Source organism: Ciconia boyciana, chromosome 4 (assembly GCF_034638445.1).
Source record: "Ciconia boyciana chromosome 4, ASM3463844v1, whole genome shotgun sequence".
Taxonomy (NCBI): Eukaryota; Metazoa; Chordata; class Aves; order Ciconiiformes; family Ciconiidae; genus Ciconia; species Ciconia boyciana.
The window spans coordinates 56,953,626-56,978,098 of record NC_132937.1 but is presented as its reverse complement, the minus strand read 5'-3'; the positions used below and the strand labels follow the sequence as shown (position 1 = coordinate 56,978,098).

At 42.1% G+C, this 24,473-nt stretch overlaps 1 protein-coding gene across 2 annotated transcripts in view; it reads left to right on the top strand.

Annotated features, from left to right (window-relative positions):
- GDA (guanine deaminase) overlaps positions 1–8,200 on the top strand; it is a 32,768-nt gene extending 24,568 nt beyond the window's left edge. Inside the window, exons 13-14 of one of the 2 annotated variants that reach the window (XM_072860177.1) lie at positions 170–197; positions 8,108–8,200. In XM_072860177.1, coding sequence (XP_072716278.1) covers positions 170–197; positions 8,108–8,112 — 33 coding nt within the window. In that variant the 3' untranslated portion in view covers positions 8,113–8,200. Of the gene's footprint in view, positions 1–169; positions 198–1,245; positions 8,036–8,107 lie in introns of those variants that run through there. The other variant, XM_072860176.1, reaches the window with a different exon arrangement.
- The last annotated feature ends 16,273 nt before the right edge of the window (positions 8,201–24,473 follow it).

Below are 24,473 nucleotides of genomic sequence, written 5' to 3'. Positions count from 1 at the left end.
CCTTACTGAAAGTTATTTATGGGAAAACATGCAAATTAAGTTTTGATTTTACTGTTAGCAGGAATATTTGGGAAAACTATTTTTATCAATTCTTTCAAGCTTCAAATAATTATGATCTGGGATAGCAGATACTGCTTTCTGAATTTGGTTTTCTCCCATTTTTTTATAGGACACTGTCCAGAAGTTCCTGTATCTAGGTATGTTCTGATTCTCAGCCCACATAAAATTCTCTTGTTGTTTCATACATCAAAAATTGCCTAAATTAATGTGGAGGTTAATAATAAATTTATTTATCATAATTAAATATACATTTGTTTACAGAAATTAAATATATTTATTTGCATTGTATATAAATATTTATGTCTCTATTAATATTAATATTTATTTACATTAATTAAATATACATTTCCTTACATTTATTAATATTTATTCATAAATACTGAGTGAGAATTAAGTGGTTTAACTTTTGTTCTTTGTGACATAGTTAAATAGTCAGTTTAACATGATCAGATGCACTAAGTTTGTCAGATTTATTACCATACCTATCTTTATCTACAGTATGAGCTAAATCATGTTTCACAGTAAAGTAACACTGACATGCTAATCACCAGTTCAGAACAAGTTCAGCTCAGAAGAACTTCTGCAGACCAGTTGCCATTGTGGTTTTTTTACTCCCAAACAAAAAAGATGGCCTTTAAAACAAACAAAACCCAACCCAAACAATCTTACTCCCCTACGAGAATAGATGTCCTTTATTGGGCATCATCTGGACCAAGACCTGTGCTGCCCATTATGTAGTTATGTAGAGGTAACTGGTGTTAGCTCTGGCCACGTTTGTGTCATTCTCTAATTAAGCTTTTGCCTTTTTGAGAAGCTGGCTGAGGCAAACCAATTTACTGCTGCCTGGTACCTGAGTTAGTTCAGATACTGTGCAATAATGCATCATCTGTACAGGGTTTTAACATTTTCAGGGTTTTAATCTACTAAATGTGTAGAAAACCTATGACACCATTGCAGCAGATGAATGCTATGTTCATTTCTTCAAAAAAGTATGTGTAGTTTAAACTTCCGTTGATCTTTGTGGTAGCCCTGACTATTTCTCTCCAAATAAACTTTCTCAGTCCTAGGAAACAGTCACTGCAAATGATGTATTCCAAAATTGATGTTGTGGATTGCATAATTTTCATTAGCTAAATCAGTGCATAGATTTATGTGCAAGTCTCTGTTTTTACCATGTTATTTCAGGTGATGATCGGAATATTTCTGAAGTGTATGTGGCTGGAAAGCAAGTGGTTCCTTTTTCAAGTTCAGTATAAATCCATTTCACTTTTGCAAAATACTCTACTGGTCATTCTGCATTTGATTTGGAAAAGATTGATTAAAGACAGTGCCTGATCATCAGGAATGACACCTCATTTTTGTTTAATGTTTTAAAACTTGCAAACATTAGAAATTTTGTTAGACCTTTCAAGAATTACTTTACCAAAATTGTCACAGCTCTAGAGGAAACAGATATTTAAACGTCTCTGTAAAAATAGCACGTGTGCATTGATGAGGGATTTGGTAAATACCTTAATTAAAGAGGACACCTGCTGTTCCTTTTAATAATAGTGTAGGAAGCATTACAAAGAACAATGAGACTCTCATTATCTATAATGCATCTGAATTTAAAAAAAGCCAGTGCTAGTAAATTGATTTTGCAGATAATGAATATCACGGAAGAATGCAAGTTCTGTAATATTATCACCAAGTATGGAAAAATCAGTGACATTCTGGGGCATTTAGAACATTTTTCAGTTTTCTTTAGGAGCTTATTTTTTTTAAAGTAATTATTTCATTTAAAACATTATTTTTTTAAGATAAATTAGATAAGAAGTGTGTATTTATAAATAAATAAGGATCCTTATTATCAAAGAGTTCAGATTTGTCATTCGTAGTCAGTCAGAAGAGAACTGGTGGAAGAACCAAATAAGAAACGGGGCATTAGTCACAGGGAGATGGGCTGGGAGAGCGGAAGGGCTGCATTGTTCTGTGATGCTGTCAGCTGAAACTGCATTTCCGCAGATTTTGTTCCTAAGTCTAGAAGTGGTCAGCCTGATCTTCCACCCACTCCACTGAATTACCTTCAGCTGAGCGACAGCTGAATGAACCTTGTCTTAAATTAGAAGCAGGCGCTAGGATATCTGAGCAGGCTACTCGATGGCAAACAAATTCAGAAGTTTTTCTGGACTAGAGGGAGTGCCTCATCTAGTTCAGCCTCCTGCAGAACCTTCCCAAGCTCATTTGCTCCTGACTGTTCAGACAGGATGATACGATGTCCCTTCTCCTTTCTGTAAAGGAAGAGAGTGGGTTTTAAAAAAATCCAAGAGAAATAGGCTATTTCTGGCCATTACCACCTTTGACTTGAGGTGGAAATCATCACTGGAAAAAGCAGCTCAGCTTTAACGTGCTCTTTTGTGTCTTTCAATGTCGCAACCATAATTCCAGCCCTGTACAATTCCAAGTTTAAAATGTGCCCTTTTTTTTGGAAATCTGTGTGACTTCCTTTCTTAAAAAGCACATTTCCCTACTTTTTATGAGAGACTTTTTTTTTTTTTTGAGATTAGTTTCAGAAAGGAGTTGCTTCTTGTTTCCTTATTATGTTTTTTGCAACACAAAGGGTGTAAGCTTTAATTTCAGTGTCAATAGAGACAATATTGTATTGAGTTACTATAAACATGCATTGAATATGATTTTAAGGCCTGCTTCAAACTCCTTTGATTTCACTAAGCTTTGTTTCACACTTTTATTACACTGCCTGGTGATACAAAGGCACAGGACTTCCCTCTGTTCACATAACAAGGGAGGTCACTGCACCAAAGTCTCACGTCATGTCTACTTCTGAGGGAGTGCTTCGCCCAACATCACTGATAACTTCCTGATTTTACAAGCATTTTCAGAGCTTACGTACCATTGTGGTTACACCTACCTGAGACAGTATAGTGTCAAGTGGAAGTGTAAAAGCTAGCTTGGGCACTTCAAGCAGTACAGTCTTTTCAGTGTGGTTTTATTGCCGAAGCCAAGTAGCTCTACTGAACAGCAGGGGATATTGGCTTGCAGACACCACCCGAGTGCAGCTACGCGGCTTGCTCATTGAGAGCTAGCTCAGGTGTCTTTACAGGGCATTGCACCTTGCCATGTGCTTGTGGAGGTACAGCCTTTGTATCCATTATGTTCAATGATTCCTAAGGCTTTAGGAATAAAGATTTAAGGATTAAGGTTTCCACATTCCAGCAGGGTGTTTTCCTAACCATTTTGTTTTTCATGTGTCCCAATCACCTACACAGTAGCACACTTGCTTGGCAAATACGATCTTCAGCTCTTTAACTTGGTTTCCTGATTCAGGGAGCATTTTTCCTCATGAATTTTGACATGAATTTAATTGACCAAATTTCATGTTCCAAAACCAAAGATCTGTGAGACATGTGTTTTAATCCTCCCAGTTACTGTTTGAAACTATTTTTAGGGAGTTGCATGGTTTTCAGCTTTGGCTTTCCTGCAAGAATGTTTTCTGGGGCGGAGAAAGATTACACAGCCTTGTGTACAATGTATGTTTGTGCCCTACTTCTTAGCTTCCAGAGCTATGAATTAAATCAACGCTTTAATTTTAGTGGTAGTCTTAACTGTCTCTGGCTTCATTGTTTTCTCTCTATTTTGTAGTGTTGTTAAGAATGGGATTCAGCATTTCTTCTTAAAAGATTTATAGGGGAGGAGGGGTTGCTTATTTGCAAACTGGGAATACAGAAAAACTTTTACAAGTTCAACTCTATACTGCTGGCCCAGTTACAAAGGGACTCCCTAGGATAACTGCTGCCAATGAGCTTTGTATCTGAATATTGGCTGTGTCACGAGCAGTTTGATTCTTGTTAAATTCAGGCACAAGGTAGGAGCTCAGCCTTTTGATTCTAGCTTTACTAGTGTCTAGTACTCAGACACTACCCAGACTTAGAAACAGAGAATCAACTTTTTAAGAATCTCAGCTGGAGGAGGAGCTCTGCCTGCAGGTAGTGCCATGGGGTCCTGTAACACCCAGCAATTGCCCAAGTGAGGACCAAGATGGATAGCATTACACTAAATGCTGAGGTGCCTAGGGGTAAAGGAAAGAAGCCCGAATTTGATGTGAGAGGAAGCCCGTGGAGGAATTAATATAACAAATAAATTGGGAGGTACTTTCAACAGCAGCATCTTAAATAGAATTGAATGGAGAAAGACTGTAATGCCAGAAAAAAAGTTGAAGTGGGGTCCTCCCAGGTAGTCCCAAAAGCTTGTTCAGTGGCAGATGGCTTACACACAGAAATTTTGAGGGTTTAGGAGATACAGAGGATGTAGTAGCCAAACTTCTCTGAAGCAATTTTGGGGAAGTGACTGAGGATCCCACTGTGAAATTTTGGTCCTTGGGACTCTCTGGCTATGTGTAGATTGCCAGGATACTTGGTGCAGTAGGGGAGGATCAGTAGATTAAAGCAGTTACTGCTGAGACTTGTACATCTACACTATATGCAGCTTAAGACTACATGTAGTCTGTTTCCTTGGATAGATGTCCCCACTGCATATGCAGTTTGAAGCAGGCCAAATAATTGGCTCAGACTCTTAATGTCTCTTTTAGAGGCAGGAGTATATTTGGCATGCAGCTGAGCCTCCAGTGTAGTTTCCTCCAAAATAAACTTAATCCTTGTGTACCAACACCACCCTGCAAACTGAAACAAGGCTCAGTAAGGGAGGGTGGTTGGGAAGTCACCTCAGAACAGCACTACTGTCTCAAACCAAAATGCTAATAGAAGCTAGGACTTGGTCTATTCCCCCTCCATCCTCATTGTCACAGAACTTAGTAGCTGAAGACAAATTAAAGCAACCTCCTTCCCTCTTCCTCCCTCTTAAAAAAAAAAAAAAAGAAGTAAAAATTAGGCAACTAAAGACTAAGGGGAGATGAGTAAGTGGAAGAAAAGAAAGGGATAATTTTCAGTCAGTATAAATTGACACAGCACTACTGACTTAAGCTAAAACTTCTGGAAAAATGTACATGCAACTCTTTCCAGATGTCACTCCCCATTAGTTCTCTTGCCAGACTGTGGATAGGATCTTTGTTTCTTAATGTGTCTTTGTGTTCAATGTTAGCACACCATTCAGACAAAGGAAAAAAAAGGGTCGTTTGTGCAAAGCTTGCTTGTTGGGACAATATGGCTAATGTGCTCTATGTTCAGGTGAGCAGTTATTTATTATAAATGGAATGTATTTGAATTACTGTTAAATGTTGATCTCATTGTGTCACTTTAGGTTTTGATTATTAATGAAATGCTAGTAAGTATCGCCTATGCATTATGCAGCGTTATTTGAATTATTCATGTGTGGCAAGTGGAGTTCTGCACTTTAAAATGTTGCCTTGGCCTAATGTTTATATTTATTCTGTGGTTTTTGTGCAATCAGAAAGCTTTGTAGGGGAAAAAATATGTATTTGTTTACTGTACTGAACATTTTCAGTATTGTAAGTGGACTTCCTGTTAGAAAAAGAAATGTTAAAATGACCCTGTTTAAAAGTCTGTGCCTGATTATACACTCATGAATGAAAAAATTATAATGGCTTTATGAAAGCCAACATGAATAGTAATGTTTTAATTTAAAAATATTTACAGAGAAATAGATTTTTTTTTACTTTAATCATGATTATGCAATGCAGATTAGCAAAAGGTAATAATTCTTGCTAAATATCTACTGTTCTACTGAGCAAAGGAGAATGTAACTATTCTTGATTATACATTTAAAAAGAATATGCAAGTTTTGAAAAATAAAAAGCCCAAATTCTTTGAAGAATATCCCAGTTTTAAAAGGAAAAGATATTAACAACATTGCTCAGACAAGCTGTTTAAAAATATTGTTTTAAGCATTTCCAGGAACAATCCATAACAGACGATAAGGTGGACAGCTTTTAAAATACTGGATTTGTATGAATAAATGGTGCTGCCTTATCTGCAGCTGTGTGTAGCAATGGTCAACACATCTCCAAAATGATAGTGTACAAGTAGAAGGTACTTAAAAAAAAAGCTAAGGGATTTTGGAAATCTGAGAAAGGACTGGGAGAATAAAATGAATTTGAGAAGAGATTTGAAAAGGGTGGTAGCAGAATACAAAATAATGCAATGTAGAAAGAAGCTAGATCAGAGGAACTCATAAAAACAAGATGACATGTCAGTGAAGTTTTAGGTGGGAAATACTCAGAAAAGAAGATATGTTTTCAGGCAATGTTCTGTTAAATCACGGACCTCATTCCTTCTGACAGTCATTGAGGCCCAACAACTGAGCAGATTTCCAAAGCAGTTACTTACATGCTTAATAATACAAGCCCAAATAATTGTAGCTAATCATAGCATAATTATCTAACACTTTTCAACCTCTCAACCACTACTTCAAGATTTAAATGAAAATTACCTGTGACAACTCCAGAAGAAACCTAATGCAAGGGCATGTTATGCTTTATCTCCATGTGTCCCATGAAACATTTGGCATTGGCCAGGTCAGAGACTGAACTAGTCTGGTCCTGGGGAAGAATCTGTGCTTCTGCATGCCCCAAACGTCGTCCCCTGTCATGTGCCTTGTGGTGCAGTGATGACTGAGTCTGACACAGGAAGACAAGCATCTGGTGCAACTATAGTAACTGAAAACAAGCTGTTTTCGAAATCAGATTGTTTTGAAGTTAAGCACACTGCAGAGAGCACAGCACGTTTCAGATTACATGACCGTATATGTAATAGTGAACTTCTAGGTACTAGGAACTTTGGCTTATAGTTGAGGGGTTTTTAAGCCCTTGTACTATATGTGCAACAACTCGTGCTTCTCTCAACAGAGGAGCCAGCAAATGACATCTGTAAGGCTCTCTGTACAAAAACCAGCAACAAAAACAATTCTTGGGAAGCCAAAAGGACATCAGTAACATCAACAACAATCTGTTTTGTAAAGTTAATAGAACCCCCGTTAGTTTTTCTCAAAAGACTGAGCAATGTTTTTGGAGGGCAGTTTCCTGGAAATTTCAGTGGAAATTCTTTCTTGGAAAATGCCCTGAAACAGAGAGTGCTCCAACCAATGAGGTCCCCTGTGGCTTCTGCAGAGGCAGTCACTTCTGTAGAAGTGAATGCAATAGTAATGCCTAGACTCACACTTCCTCCCCCGGTCAGGACTTGGAAGTGCGTATTCACTTTAATTCTGGCTTTAGTTTGTGGTTTCTCATACACTTGGTTTTAGTTTGAAAATAACTATGCTGAATGAGTGGAGCTGGGAGAAGGATAAGGCTAAAAGGCAATCTTACACCCACCCACCAAACTCTTCAACTCAAAAGGTTTGTCCCATCAGGTAGATGTTACTATGTTTGCACAGCTCTTAGACTCAGTGATTTGGCTTAATGACTTGAGTCAGCTGGTAACAAGTAAACCCAGCCAAGACCAGGACATATACTGTGAGCAGCTGACAAAAACATAAAAATGTTTTACCTTGATCTGCACTTAAGTCACCAAAGGCTTTGCTTAGTCAAGTGCTCCTAGGTGCATGTAGGTACAAAAACTGCCTGGAGATAAGCCTTCAGTAGAAGGGAGTAGTGTTAGTGACAACTGAAGGCTTTGATCTCTGTGTCCTGTCTGGCCTTGTGGCTTCAGAGCTGGGCTGTATGTTCCTTTAACAGCTTTTGCTGATGAAGCTTTTAAAAAGCGCTTGCACATGCTCCTTAGCTGAGGAAGTTTGCAGCCCTTGCTTCAAGACAAACCTTCTTTCCCCAAAGGAGAGTTCACATCTCACTGGAGTAAGCTTTTCTGATTCTGGTCCTTGGTTTTGTCTGCTCGTTGCCTGTTGTGCGTAGGCTCTGGTTCTTTTGTCTGTGAAAAATGCCTAACTGGAGTTAATGTTGTGGAATTTATCCTTCCTGTAGTACTTGTATAATTTCAAGGAAGAGCAGTGTATTAGGAAAAATGGTATATGCGATTTCCATTGTTCTGCTTGGTTTTGATCATGCTAAATGGGAAGTCATGTACTGTTGAAACAAAATAAAGAGGCCTTGTGTTTACACCAACTCTTATCTCTTTCTGAGTTTGACTTTGGAGAAGAGAGAGAAAGGTGGCAAGCTGACTAATGAAGATTTACAGTGAAGACCATAATACACAGCAAAGTGTTGGAGATGCACAGAACTTACCTGTTCCCTGGGGAACTCGGGCACACCCATCATAGGGGTTTGCAAACTCTACTAAGTATGCATGATGTTATTTTAGGGGATCTTTCAAAACTCTTACAGCTTTTGATGTATCTTTATTACCAGATTTGTTGGCTTGATAAGTCAAAGCCAGTGCTTCAGTAACCTTTTTATTATTTTGTGTCTAAGCAGACTGTCCTGAAATGCTTTCTTCTTGTGCTTGGCAGCAAGCATACAGAGTCACATCTCCTTTTATGTGGTTTTCTTCACTTTCTTATTTTTCAAAGCTTAGGCATAAAAGTGTCCCCAGTCTAAGCAGCTCTGAAACTTACCAGAAGTGGATTTCCTTAGAACAAAAACTGCCATAGGACAACCACTAATTACACACTGATGAATTGTATGCTGAAATTTTGAGAATTATGTGCAAGGTGTTACCAACTTATGCAAAATCATGTGCACAAGAAATAAAGCTGTTCTGTATTTTCGTCAACCCCCTTATCAGTGGAAGTCATGCAAACTTGAGAGAAAAGGCGAGTGAAGGAAAACTTCTTTACCGACTACTGTTCTTAATAGAAGGGCCCACTTAGGCTTTCAGTATAGGGATTCTGCTACTTAACATTTTATTTAGGAAAATAGCAGTAAGAAATGCTTTTGCGACATTTTGCTAGAGTACTATGTTGAGACTTACCTATTTAAAGCAGTATAACCCCCAGATGTGAGCAGTTGTTACGGTAATAGAGGGTTTGTGAGCCAGCTTGAAAATTTGAGAGCCTTTGGGTATGTTGTCAGTACATCTCAGGTTACAATTACCTGTTTCACTGCAATGAGTTGATGCAGGCACGGTGTGCACAGGTGAACACAGAATTTGCAAGCTTAAAAAAAAGCCACTAATAATCATGAACACATTACTAGTGTAATTTTCATCAGTCTTCTCCCATGGCTATTAAGAAGACTACAAAGACTCTTCTTGGTTTGGGATCAGATACTAAATCATTTATAACTGAGCTTAATAGGTTTATAGTTCATGAGTTAAGAGTACAGTTAAAATGTAAAAAGAAGGTTGCTTGCCCTATACTTGTACTCTGTAATTAGCTGTCTTCCTTCCGAAGTAATGAGTTTGTGACTGCATTCTTGCATTAATTCTGATTAAAACTGTCCTTTAGGAATTAACCCAAAAATATGGCCAGAAATGCCATGAAATCCAGATGAAATATGAGCAGTGCCACTTCCTTTCAGATTTTGTCCTAGAGGTACCATCTCAAAATATAAAAGGTATTTTGCTTCTTAGAAACTGGAAGTATTAAAACAGTAGCTCAAGTTTAATCTCAGCCCCCACTTAAACAAATCTCAGCCTCCCAGCACACTGGTGGAGGTTCATAGCTGTAAGAAACCCAACTCCTCTGATAATTCATACAGAATATCAATTCCAGCTAGCTGTGGGCAGCGCTAATGCTCTTTGTATTAACTCAGTGCTGTAAAAATTGTTTCCTGAATTTTTATTTTTGAGGAGGAGTCACTATTGTTGTATTTTTATGGCTTGTGAAACAGCAAACAGATGTGCCAAACGAGAACAGTGCTGTCTTGCAGCACATGCCAGCCAGCGCTGAGCAATCCTCCCTACCCCAGCTCCATATGTTGGGGGCATTTCCAGCATTGTTATATGAAGATTCACATGCTCCAGGGGATAACTGAGGGAAAAGAGAAGCATTTGAACTGTGTGCAGAAGATGCTGTTACAGAAAGAGAGATTCACATTTTAAGCCTAAACCTGTAGAGAAATGAACTGTTGCAACCCTCTGCTTGGACCTCTCCAGGCCCTGAGAGTGGGGTGGCTGAGGCATCCCATGAGACCGTGCTTTCATCACATACCCACCTGTGGGGCTGAAAGTCTCACTGAAAGCCAGGATATGCACAGAATGGGTTGGAGTGACCACGGCTAGAGTCGTTCCAGGCAGAGTAGGTAAGAGCAGCATGACACCACGCACATGCTGAACACTCGCCGACTCAACTTATGATGGGGGCTTGTTCCCTCAAGTGTGGTGCTGTGCTGAACTCTGTGCTAAGAGTCTGGGAGGTTGCTTGGACACCCCATCGCTCAGCCAGCCTACAAGAGCAGCTCAAACTTTCACTGGAGGCCTGTCAGAGAGCAGGGAGCTGAGCACAGTTTCCTGCACTCCTGGGCTGGTACCCCCATCACTAGGGCATTCTCACCTCAACACCATCTCAGGCATCCTCACGTCAACACCATCTCAAACTGGCAAGAATAAATTTAAATTCAAATTGCTATACTTGCACTTCTGATACAAAAGCCATCTCAAAGCAGTTCATGTGCACAGACAGCTCTCGCCTGCACCTCTGCCTGGTTTGGGAGCTGCTGCTGCCCTGTAGCAGCTGCAACATCTGGCTGTAGGTCCTGATGTGGGACTGAGACAAGGTGAAGCAGTGTGGGGTGGGACATGGCATGAGCAACCTTCGTAAACTCCTGCACATCAGTTTTTTTCTCTCTTTGAAAAGAACAGTGGTTGGTAATATTACCCCTGCTTTGCAAACCCCTTTGAGGAGTTGCAAGGGAAAGGGAAGAAAATAAAAGAGAAAAAAGAAAGCAAGAACAAAAGAAATAATGAAAGGAAGAGTGAGAGGGGAAAAAATGGAAGAAACAAGCCTTTTCCTCATGCTTTTCCCTACTGTATTTCCAAGGCTGTAACTTACAGAGGTGTTTCAGACCAGTGGGAGCAACCCAGGGGTAGGGGTGGTGGGGGGCAGGCTGTGAGCGGAGGGTGGTACCCACCTGCGCTGCTCTGCCCCTGTCCCTGCACAGCCCCGCTGCCTCTTCTCCTGGAGCATGTCTCCTCAAGGCTGGGCTGCCAGGCATCTACAGTCTTCCTAGCCCCCTGGTGAGCCACAGTCCTCTGATAATGCCCCCTCACAGTATCACGTGCCATCACCTTTTGTGAGCATCTCCACACCTTCAAAGTACAGTGCATCACCTAGGGAAGTAACTACTCACAAGCAACATGCGGCCGTTGGCCTACACGCTTACTGTCATTTCACGCTTTTGACTCCAGTGACATATAAACCCTCCATTAAAAAAGTCTGACCCATACAGACAGTGGGGGTAATAGCTGAAATACAGGGTAGGCAAAGGTATGAGAGTCTTAGGTACTACACTGTCTGACAGTTGTAGTACTTCTTCGAACAGTCCTCCAGCCTTCTTGCAGTGTTGAGATCTGCACTGAAGAAGAGGACACAATCTGCCCAAAGGAACACTCATTTCCTTGGTGTTTAGGCCATGAAAATTGCATTGAAATTAAAACCACTACAACAACAAAAAAACCCTGGTAATGTGGACCCTCTAGGATCTGTGGAGTTACCTGACGGTTATTGTCCAAAGAGCAGATACTACACAGGCTGCAATGCTGAAGGCTACAGCCTGTGAAAGCACGAAACATGTGCTGAACCCATGAGTGTGCAAGTCACCAGCACCATCATACGTGTGTGGCTGCAGGATCTGTGACAGGCGTTGTGGTTGAGCCCCCCTACAGGACACGTAGCAGTAGGCTCCGGTGTGCTTGTGCTTGGAGCTGACCCTCTTTATGATTTTCTGGGTCTTTCCTGTAAAAATGTGATTTAATTTAATTAAATTAAATTAATTTAATTCCAGTGTGCCTGGAATTGGTTTGGTAACCTCTTCCCACAAAGAGAGATGCTGCTGGGTGAGAAGAAAGCAGACACAATTTTAAGGTGATGAAAAAAGAAGCACACAGTAAGAGCTGTGGGATGGGAGAAGGAATGGTAAAGCCCATTTCTACTTTTCTGCCTCCTGTTCCCCACCTGTACACATTGTAAGTGCAGTTCACCTTTAATGCAGCCTCAGGGAATCTTATTCTAAACTATTTTGCCCTTGAAAGACTGCTTAATGATGGCCTGTGAGCTCAAAGAAGTCTTTTACAGGGTCACAGCAGCACCAGGCTGATAGCACTAACTCCCTCCCAAATTAGTCGCTTTCAGAAAAGTGAATGTAGTGGATTTCTAAGAGCAAAACCAAGAGTGAACTTCGATGCCAGCTGCTAAGAGCGTGGAAGTACGACTAGGTAGAAAATCTCATCTGAAGAGGCGTCCTTGGTGGGCTGGCACCTGCCCAGGCTCTAGTCCAGCGTGCCGGCAGCCCTGCTGCCGCGTCTGCCCCTCCGAGGCTGGCGGGAGGGCCTCAGCGGGGCCTCCCACTGCCCAGATAACAACAGTGTGCCCTCGCAAGGAATGCACGGCTTTCTCCCTCTGCAAAGGGGAAGCTTATGGAAGAAAAACAAACCCAGTGCAAACGCTACTTTTCCTCGTGGGAGGCAAGGTCAGCCAGCTCTTCTAGTCCTATTCAGTGCAACTGCGGTCTCCAAGAAGGGCTATTTTTATAGTAATGTTCCAGCATTTTTGCTTCATTTGAACCCCAGACAAGAAAGATAAAGTCAAACAAGAAGAATGGATTACAACAAAATTTATTTTATATATGCTTTTAGGAGCATTTTTAATGCCCATTTGAGTAAAGAGCATCTGTTGTTATTGCTGGCAGGGGTGGCTTTTGTTTCTAGCCAGGATGGTAAACTGTAATGAGAGATGCAAGTATTCAGGCACAACTGACTGTGCAGAAAGAGCGAGACACACTATTGGTACAGTAAAAACCAAAACTTTGTGAAACACAGGAAAGTAAATGTCATTACCTCATTATCACATCACCTCATTAAACTGATGGGTGATTTCAGGTATGGAGGCAACAAAGGAAGCATGTAAACCACTGGGACAATGGGGCCCAGGGCACCCTTCCCCCTCCTCACCTGGTCACAGGCTGGGCTTGGGGTCACCTGAAATGATGGTGGGGATTTGCAGAGGCATGTCAGAAATGGATCAGTTCCCCACCAAACACGTGGCCACCTACCCCTGGTTACCCTAAATACAACCAGCGAAGATGCGAAATGATTCTTACTCACAATCAGCAACATCAGCTCAGCTTTTCCCTGCAAAAAGAGCCAGGCGATTGCCCTGCTTGCAACATTCAGCATAGAGCTGCTTGTAAAATTCGATGTGAAACATTTTCTGGTGGAAAAATGTCTTTTGACAAAAGTGTTGTTTCCAATATTTCATCGATTCCAGTGGAAGTTAACCATCATTTAGGGACAATGTTCTTCAGTACAAATTTTTGCAACTGGCAAGATGTATCCAGCATGGGCTTCAAGTGAAATAGTTCATATCTCTGAGCAACCAAGGGAGGTAAGTGCTTAGCTAAGAGATCACGGCAGCAGTGGTTTTCTGTATCCCTGTGTCAGTCTGGAATCATTTTTCTGGGATGCTGAAAAACAGCTGCTCCTATAATTAGTTCATGAAGTGTCACTTCTAGGGTATCCACTAAATCCAGCTTAAGCTGTCAGCAGCAGAAAGTTGCTGCAAGCTAATGGTTGTTTAGTGGCCTCTGCTAACTGAAATGCAACTGAACGAAAAGAATATAGAAAAGAAAAAGAAGAAAGAAAGTAAAAATTAATCCATTGCAAATAGAGTTGATTTTCTCCTGGCAAATGTTACTTGTAAATCCTGCTGGGCATATTAGGTTGTTGTGGGACTACCTAGGCATCAAGGTGGCTTGAACAACTCTTGCTCCTACGCAATACCTCTTCTGTGAATCCTCAGAGGACTTCAGCCGTCACACTGATGACCTTGGCCCTTCCATCTTCAGACCATAAAAACCCCACCCCTTTCTCATTTATTTAAAATAATCCATTTGGAAAAAAACTACAGCAAAGGGGAGTGGGCTCAGGAACACCATAGCTGTTGACAGTGTTACGTTTTTCACATGGAGAGCAGGTATGTCCTCAATCGCACACCAGCCACTGCTCGCCCCATCAGTCCTCCTGCAGGGGTAACTGCGCTCTTCCTTACGCAAGGATGTAAAAGGGACTGAGCTGGGTCAGACTAAAGGTTCATCTAGCACAACTGTCTTCTTTCTAGTAAGGCTGATAAACATGGACATGCAAGGAGGACAGCAGGACACAGCACAAGCCTTCTCTCATAGCCTCCCTGCTTTCAGCCAACAAGTCAAAGAAGTTTAAAGCCCACACTGCAGCAGGGAAGTTTGGTTTAACTCCTTAGTTTGTCTAATCCTGTTCTGAAACATTTACATTTTTGCTCTCTGTACCATCCAGTGACTGTGAGTCATACCTGTTCATTGTTGGGTGGCAAAATCATTTCTTCTGTTTGTTTTAAGCTGGCTGCCTAAACACATCCCTGCTTCCCAGACTGCAAGCTACAGTGAATAATATAGTGTCACCTTTTCCATTAGCATCACCATCCTTAAAATTGGTTTCAAGAAATAGGAGGAATGTTTTGTGCTGCTTATCATTTTGGCTTGGATTTATCAAAAGGGTGTTTTCATGTATTTATTTTGCAATTTGGTTTGATAGAGAAAGCTTAGGGCTGGACAGCAAGTTACACGGGAAGTAGACTGGGCTGGTTTCACAGAAAGCATGGAGTAACAGCCAGTTCTACATATCCCCAAACAAAACAGACCATTTCACAGACCTGGAAGCAGCAGAACATTTTGTACATGTTGTGCCAGGGTCAAACAGATTGGGATTTGCCTGCCACCACGGAAATGTCTGGTCTCTCCGTGCCAAGGCACATGTTGAGTTGGGCATCGCTGAAGGATGGCATCAGATTCACGGTTGGACAGACTTTAGAAAAAATATTGTGCAGCTAATGTCCTTATCTTGATCCAAGACTGATTAACAGTATCAAGTGTCTATGGTTTCTTCCTCCCTGTACAAATGTGGTGTGTCAAATGAGAGCTGCTATAAAGAAGAGAGCAGTAACTGTATGCCAGGGCGTAGAAAGCAGGGAGACCGGCAAGAGGAGGATGTTTCCTTCTTCTCCACTGGCCCTTACTTACATAAAACCCAATTCTTAAAAGAGATCCTTTCTGAGAGAAAAGGAGTACAATAAGAACAAGGTTATTTTACCCTCCTAATAAGGACACAAGAGGAACAGGCACCATAGCTGGCAGCAGTGTCACCCTTCACAACTCCTTCCAGAGATGTTTTGCAAGTTCCTGCTAATGTGCAGTCTGTGAGCACTACCAAAACTTTATGTTCTTGGACAAGTTTAAAAATCTGCATGAAACTACAGACATACTTGAGCTCCAACCCCAGAAAATTCAAAGTTAAAATAGCTTAACTGCAAATAGATGCACAAAGTGCAAAATATGCCTTTGGATTTATTTTTATTTATTCATACTCACTCCTGTTATTCCCATGAGCACTCAGAACAGTTACATTTTGTTTTCTAAATTGTCCTCCAAGTGCAAGTAGTTAAACATTCAGATACCGTGGTGACAAATGTGGGACGGATGGATGAACTGCATGGTATTAGTATATAGCAAGGCTAAGCATTTGTAACTTGTTTTTTAAACCCAAGATTACCATGCAACCCCAACATTCTCATAGATGCAAAGACCATGAAAATTTCAGCTGGCCTTCTCTTGTGGAGGAAGGTTACAAAACCAAGATCCTAGACATTACCAGCAATTACTTTGTAATAACCATGACAGTCCTTTAATAAGACTTACTCATTCTTTTACACTAGAGGGCAAGAAAATCAGCATGGCCCCATTGCTTTTTCTGTCTTTGGCAGAGCCCAGGAAAGACCAGCTGGACGCTGCTGCTTCTCTGCCAAGAGAGGGGACATAATGATGTGCATCTCCCTTGGCCTCAAAGATTCACGTGCCAGCTCTGTCCCTCTCTGGAGGAAGGAAAGCCACCGCTGACCACTTGCGAAGGTCTAAGCAACCTGCCCTGATAGGCAGTGAAAGATTGCATCATATTGCTCCCCTCTGAATGCCCGTGCTGCTTTGGTAGAGTTAAACCTTTCCGCAGGCATAATTTTACCAACTACTTTCAGCCTCAGCAGCATGGGAAGATGCTTATAAAGGGGACTCTTGCCTGCTCAGCAAAGAATGCTGCACCCTAGTTACTAATATTGCCTAAATAATTGCTTTGGGTGGTTTTGTTGTTTAGCCAGGCTTCTGAAGTGTTAATTGTATATGTGATATTAGTGCTAAATGCACTGAACTGTCTTTTGCATTTGCTGAGATGGTGACTCACTGAGTTCACTAAATCTCTACATGTTTAACTGCAAAATATGGGGGCTGAGCTAATGGATTTCAAAGAGGCATTTAATAACCAGATTCCTCTACTGCCCACACAAATGCATGCTAATAATCAGACAAAATTAAATATGAGCATGATTTGTGTGGTGTCTCTCACTGGCATAAATAGCTCCCACACTCCCCTCTGCATTTCCCTTGGTCCATTTACTGTGCAGAGGGTGATCACCTTTAGGGAACCGTGGCCTTTTCAATACTAAAATAACAGTTTAACATGATGCCAGAGGTTAGAATATTGGTAGACTGGACTTTGAGACTCCTATTTTAACATTTTATTGTATCAACATAAAAATAGAACAAATGCTCTTATTTATTGCTGCTTGCATGTCAGATCACCTAAACATGACATAAAATTCCTGGTTGCAAACCTCTATAAAATCATAAAACAGACAGGAAAAGAAGTACTCCCCCCTTTCCCTGCCAAGAAATAACTTCCTTTGCATTTTCTCTTGGTTTTTTTCTGGTGTTCCCCTTGCAGTTTGCATGGGCAGCCAGGAAAATTTTGCTGTAAAATCTCACAAGTCAGGTCAGGTATGGGCAAAATTCACGCGGAGGCCCTATAAAGGACAACCGCATATTGCAGAAATTCTATCTATCTTCATCGCTTTTAAAAGAAAAAATGTCACTTTTTGAAAAGCAAAAAAGGGACCTGAGACACAACACTTCCTCGCTGGAGTGATCCATATGGCAGGCTTGTGCAAGGCTTTTGCGCAGGCTTTGGTGGCACATTTGTGCCTTGCCTCTGAGCACAGGTAAAAGCAAGGTCAGCACCCCTTGGGGAAATTCGGTCTTCCCTGGCACTTGCAGCGAGGGTGGGATTATGAGACTACTTGTGCTGGAGCAGTGCTGGTGGGGGGGACGCTGTCCTGCCCCCATGCAGGCTCAGCTCTGCCTGGCCGACTTCAAGCATTTTCTCCATCTTTTAGTCACTTGCCCCAGCATCCTGGGGACCAGCAGCGGCAATACCATGGGTGTAAATGCTCGCCGCCCTTCGCAGTGCACCTGGCAGGGGCTGAGCTGGTCTAGGCAGGGCCTGGCAGCTGACCGCATCCACAGCCTGCCGAAACTCCGCATCCAGCGGTGGTGTAGTATAGACAGCCCCTGGGGTACCGTGAATAACCCTGCCCTTTGGACAGCCTTTTGGGCTTCTTGATGTCCCTCTGAGCTCTGGTGCTCAGCAGGATACGGTCAAAGTGGTCAGATTTCATGGTGCTGGACCTTGGCACTATCAGTGCAGATAAAATAAACACGCCTGCCCAGAGTATTTACTTGGCCCTGGAACCTTGTTCTGGGACTAGCTGATGTGCCTGATGATTTCTTTAACTAAACAAATGGGGTAGCTTTGTCCTTAGTTTGTAGCCTTGGGAAGGGGGGACCTTAAAACACCAGTTAGTTTCGTTTATTTTAATTTTGTTCCAAATGCGATTTCCTTATATTGAAATTCCTTGTAAGGACACGGGGAGAGGAAAAAAAAGGCTATTGTTCAGATGCTGAGTCACTGAAGGGAGAGGCTTGCTGTGGTCAGAGGAGGCATTGCCGGGACGGGACAGGATGGGCTGGGGGTGGCACCGCAGCGGGCACGGCTAGGAGCCCCCCAGCCCTGCCAGCCAGCCCGGGACTGCTGGAGGGGCACGGGCAGCCCGAACCGTGCTGTTGAGAGGGATGGCAGCTGGGACTCCCGCCCACATGGGGATGGCAGTGTCAGGGCTCAACCCACAACAGGCAGACCCTGCGGGCTGTCCTGGCCACCCTCTCTCTCCAGCAGATTTTGTGAAGTGCTGGGACCTCCCCGGCAGTCACTTTTGGCCGTGTCAGCAGGGAGCTGAGGCACAGGGAAGACTGTGGTTAGCCACCGGTTATTTTAAGCTGAATCAGACTCCCGAGCTGGTTGTGTAACTACCTTTGTGGGCTGAGAATGGCTCTTTCTTTGAAGTAGGAAACAAAAAAGCTATACACTATGCTCGTGGCTGTAACCCTGCATACATGAAAGGTTTTAGAAAAGCAAAAGTGTGCATCTGATCTCTGAAAAACACAAGGCTTTGCTTCTCTGCACACAGCACTCAGACAACTCAGGTGGAAGATTGAGGGGCAGGGATTTTCAGGTCCAGCTCTCATCTAGAAAAGAGCTGCGCACCAGTGAGGTGTGTTTGCACAACAGACTTTTAAAAAGAACCCAATGACCAGGTTTGGGAAAACACAGGGATTTCATACAATCCATTTGCCTGTACTCCACCTAACTAAATTGTATTTGGTTAAAAAAATAGACAGAAGTCAACAACTTAACTGATGCTAGTAAAACATGCCCTAAAAAAAGGCATAGTTAGCAGAAAAAAGTGGAAGTTACCCTGACTGCTTAGGACTTGCAGCCAATAGTGACATTCTTGTGTCAGCTTTTTTAAAAATAGCCCTCTATTTGTAGCCTAAAACAGCATACTACTTGCACTCAGAAGGAGGCTGTGCGTATATTAACTTCCTTTCTCCAGTACTAATAAGCTGCGTGCAGATAATGTTCTTGGCATCACCTTTTACTGCGGTTAGTTAAAAAATAACAGCCACCCAGCAGCTTTTCAAATTATGTATGTGAACTGCTTTTAAGAAAATCACAGACAGGTTTGCTTCAGACTGTTAAAGGGCTACCAGGAGGAGAGGGGGATGAAATGAAAGAGAAAAGCAAAGGCCAGCTGAAGCTGCTGCAGGAGTTTCAGAGTAAGACAGAGTTTCTGAGGTCTGGGAGCAGAACTGTAACAGAGTAAGGGTATTCTTGCCTGTTGCTGCTTTTATTGTTTGGGGTGGGTGTGACACAGTTGTTTCCTGAGCTGAAGTGCCAGCAATTGAAGATTTTTAATAGCCTGATCAAGGACAAAGTGTGGTGGTGGGTGGATTTTAGCCTCCATAGAAGCATACTGGAGTACACAGATATTTTGGGGCAATGTTTGCTGAAAGGTAAAAATAGGAACGGTCACCTCTAGGCTTCATAAGTTTTCGCCTGCTAGCACAACGTGATGGAGGTGTGGCTTGTGTAGTGCCTGCTCAGGCCCCAGCCAAAAGGCTGCTGCACGTCCCCTGGGCCTCCCTGCCCCCGGGGAGGGGGAGAACCTGTTGCCACCCCAGAGCTTGGGGGAAGCAGGGATGCGGCAGAGGCACCCTTGAAGATGCAAGGAGAGCTGGGTCTGGAACCTGGCACTGTCTCTGCTGCTTTATGCAGCCAGGGGCCGTTTAGGACATGAATTATGTGCTCCTCTCACTGCAAGATGGGTTTGGTCTGCACTTGGGGCATCCCCAGATGTTGTACCTCTTCTCGTGGCAACGTAACTCACCCACCCTCTCTGTGATCTGTGGTATTGCTCTTTAAAATGTGGCTTTTTTAACTTGGATCACTTGGACAAAAACAAATCAGGGAGCAATTGCATATGTTAGGGTGGAGGGGGTGAAAAACTAGGGCTGTAGGAGAGTCAAGCAGCTGGTGGCAGTAGCCTGGTAATATGGCTCAGGTGGAGCCAGGACCGCAGGGCTCTGTCCTCGCTGACCCCTTCCGCACTTCATCCTCGCCTCTGTGCATTGGGAACAGCAACCCTTACCCACTGTCGTGAAGGGCTCTGGAAAACAAAGAGGAAGAGGGTGTAAAAGTCCTGATGTCATTATTCACTGACACAACCTTTGGTCTCCAGCAGCTGTTTGCAGATGAGTGTTAAATGCCTCTATTTACCGAAGACTGGTTGACACCAAAAAATGACTCTGTGCTGACCTGTGATTCACCCTCACCAGATGACAAACCGTTAAACACAACAACCTCTGCTTAAGTGAATAGCTGAGTAAATTAACTTGTACCTTGAGGCCATTTCCTAACATAATATGATTTCTAAACTCTCCCTTAGAAAATCTTGCTGAGGAGCCAGTTAACTATTCCCACTGTTGGTCCGTTATTTATTGCCAGGTGCTAACATGTAAGAGACTAAATTACCACTATCAGCAAAAATATCACCTTAAATCAAATGTAAACCATTTCTGCAACCTGCAGGTTAAGGGCTTGGACTCAGCTAGCAAACCTTGAAGCCATGATGGCAAATGCCAACCTTTGCATCACTGCTACATACTTGAAGCCACCAGCCAATTCATCTTGGCACCAAGACCAAAACTGCAATTCCTCAGCAGCCCGTGCAAATCCGTGTGTGGGGGTCTCACCTCTCTTGCCTGTCCCTGCCTCCTGCTTGCACTAAACTCAGTACTCAGTGAACTTTCCATGAGCTGTTGTGGTGACTGAACTGGCAGCAAAACATCCAAGTCTTTGGTCCTACAAGGTCAGTCAGAAGGTGAGCTTCTAGTAGAAATACACAAATCTGTATGGATATTATCCATCAGATGTGTCCAGTATAGCAATCAAAGGAGCCAGCTCAGTCTCACTCTGAAGACTGTAACCAGACTGAAAGGAATCAAGATTTTTCGAGGGTCATAAACCTACTTTCCCCTCATAAATCCCATGCTACTTAAAATACAACTAAGGAAAATCTACTTTAGCCTAATCCTGTTTAAACCTAGTCTGACCTGGTCTCCCAGAACCATTATCAAAGTCAAATGGTCCTGTGCACAAACCGTTTCACAGGCTCCCTTGGGAACTCAGGGCATATTCATCATGTGCCCAACGTCTTGCTGACCTACTAAAGTAAACTTTAATCAAATCTACAGTAAAAATGCTGTCTGCTCAAGGAAAATCCTCATCAGCAAATGAGGCAGGTTGGGTGGCTTTTAAACAACATAAATATAAATGTACACTATGGTAAAGAAACAGGAATGAGGAACATTGAATTAAATTGCTTTTCTTTTCCTCAGATCCATGCTACAATCACGGTGATATTACAAGTGAAGATTCACAATGGGACTTCATCCTGTCTCGCTATATTGCAAAATCACCAGTCAGGCAAAAATATTAGAGAGGGGCATTGTAGGTCTGCAAAGATGAAAGGTCTGAGCTGTACAGAGCATTTCTCCACATACATGTTTGCCATGCAGTAGCTCGGCAAACACCTTGTGCTTCTAACACCTCTTTCACAAAAGAGTACACCAACAAGCTGACAAACATCACCACCAAAATGCTTTCAGAAAACAAAATACATTAACTACATGTAAAGACCACTGTCAATGAAATCTGAAAATGAAATCAATCAATAAAGTGAAGTCCAAATACACATCTCCAAATATGTCTGGCTGACATTTAATGATACCTTTCAGACACTGGACAAAGGGACTGAGGTACCTATGGTTGCAGTGGGAAAATTAAGCTGAAAGAAAAGTTCTGCTCCGAGCAGGGCCCCATACTGAATTGTGGCTTCAGTTTATCCTTTAGGTCATGTTGCCTTCATTTATATTGATTTCATTATTGTACCATCAGAAGGAGCTATAGAAAGAACCTGGAAACACATGAACCGGGAAGAGCAGGTTCCTACCTGAAAGTGACTTACCATCAACCGCGCTCACAGCCCTATCAAAACAACCTCAAAAACCTAACAAAACCCCCAAACAAAGCATTTAAAAACTGTTGATTTTTTCCCTAACAGCAAACCAAATCATGGTGAGGCTGGCTGGCTGTGAGTATGGAGGAGAGTAAAACCAATTCAGATGCACCAGCATTTTAAAGTAGCTTAGCAAGTGAAGCGGCGGGCAGCTAAGGTGTCTTGAGTCCAGTTAAGTAAGTACATCTGGCTATTATGCAGTCAGTGACTCTAACTCTTTCCTTGGATTTAAACATTTTTCATGAGCAATGCCGCCTTGGTGGTTCATTTAGCAAACACGGCCCTGGTCTATCATTAGGGAAGGTCATCTTACGCTGACATTCAGGCTGGTATTACACAGAGATGGTGACTTTATAACTACAATATATGACATTGCAAACATCAGGCTTGTGTTCAGTTGAATCCTTTGAGATACGGAATGTTAACTGGAAGAAAAATGAAAAAGATGAAGGCACTTTATGTTGTATATATAAACTTCCTTGATACACACACAACCCCCTATACATATTTAAAAAAAAATACATGCACAACAATTAAAAAAGCAAACAAAACGAAGTAAGAACTTGCTCCACAGTCACCGTAACATAACTGAGAAATGTTGTCACCTGTGTTTGGATTAAAAATAGCATCATGCTGCAACAGTAGTCATTTAGCATTAGAGGCATGCTGACAGGAACTCAGAAGGAGGAGGGGGGCTCTGGAAATACCTTCGCTTGGCATGGGCCATGGGTAACCTCACTGTGAAACACCTGCAGAGAGGGAGGCACTGCACCCTACAACCCTCTCAGGTGCCCATATGGTCAGTTAAATGCAAGGCTTAACCTGACTTTGTCATCCCACAAGTGTGAGGTCGTTTACCTGGTGTGTGAGACACCAATATACACACAGGGCAGAGATTTTATTTCATGTCTGCGCAGAGATGGGTGCTTGGTGGTAGCTCCACAAAGCTAGCGCACAGTTCGGTCATACAGGTACAGTATTTATACAGTCTAGTTATGCATATGCATAAGTAATTACACCAAGCAGTTTTCTATTGGTCTACATTTCTCTTATTTCAACTTAAAGCTACAGTGCTACTGTAATATTCTGCGCATGCCCAAAGGTGAGGGGTCTCTGCTTGGGCTGGGGTCTCCAGCTCAAGGGATGTGACTTTTGGTATTCTAATGAGGATAGTTCGCGTGAGGGTGCTTCTTATCACACTTCTACTAGTTGTTTCAGATGGTTCCCAAAACATCTTAATTAGCTTACATATTTCTCCAGGATGTGTATTTCTCCCAAGGACAGTAATTCTTGTTCAGACATTCTGCTTTCCAGCCTGAATCCCCCTTATTGGGTTTACGTAAGCCTTGGCCTTCCACCAGCTCCTGTTAGACTACACTGTTAGACTACAAATTCCCCCTTTGAGACTATAAGACTTTTCTTCATAGTCCTCATACATCTAATTATTAGTTCTCATTAATAACTTGTACAATTAGTCATCTAACACATTTTAAGGCACAACTAACAACAATACAGATGATTATCGTGATGAGTAGAATTATAATTATTGTTTGAAGTAAACTTGCCAACCATCCAGTCAGGGAGAATCCAAAACTTTGTAATATTTTCTTTAGAGGCCTGAATATTTCTACTTGATTTTGCCACTGGTTTTTATTTCGTCTATTTGTTGATCTAAATGTTCAGTTATATTTGGGATATGGATGCAACAACCTTTGTTTTTCAATTTTAGGTACCCTCATACCCCATGTTCATGTAATAACATTAAATCTAAGGTTAGCCTGTTCCGCAACGTCATCTTTGAAGTTTCCTGTAATTGAGTGGTTTAAATCTTGTAATCCTGCTCTAGTTGCATTTGCTAATAGTTCTCCTTGTCCTGTTAGACTGTACGACATTCGACTCTGAAAGGAGGTAATTTGGAGACTGAGGAAAGTTTCAGTTTAAATCTAAAGTTAAAATTTCCCACTCGAGGGGATCGGCTGCAGATTTAGATAATGGTGAACAGGCCATTATAGTGGTGACATTAGGGGTTCTTCCAAAGGATTGGAGAAGTTTTAGGACTAGATTTCTGTTACAAAAAGTAAATGCTAGGTTAATCAACATCAGAGATACAATTTTCATTATAACTATGCTAAATTAATAACACTTTCCAAGAGTGTCCTAGGAGTAATTTCAATGATAGTTTTCTAAAAGGAAAACCTTGATACAACTCATCAACGGTCCCTGGTTAGTTGGAGTTTCAGTTCTCCAGTTGGCATAGAGGTCCACTTGTCCTGGTCTGGTGCCTTCTTTACTCTGGTATAATGAATCCAGGAATTGATCCCATTCACCTTTACCACTGTATAAGTTTTTAATAGCATTGTATAAGGTCCTTTCCACTTTTCTTTCAAGGGTTCATCTTTCCAGGTTCGTACGTAGACTGTGTCTCCTGGTTGGAATGGGTGTACTGGAGTGTCCAAGGGAATGGGAGTCTCCTGGTTTACGTACCTATGCAGGGAGAATAAAGTCTGCGAGACAGAAATCAAATACCCTTTAATTACAGCCTGTCCCTTTATATGCATTTG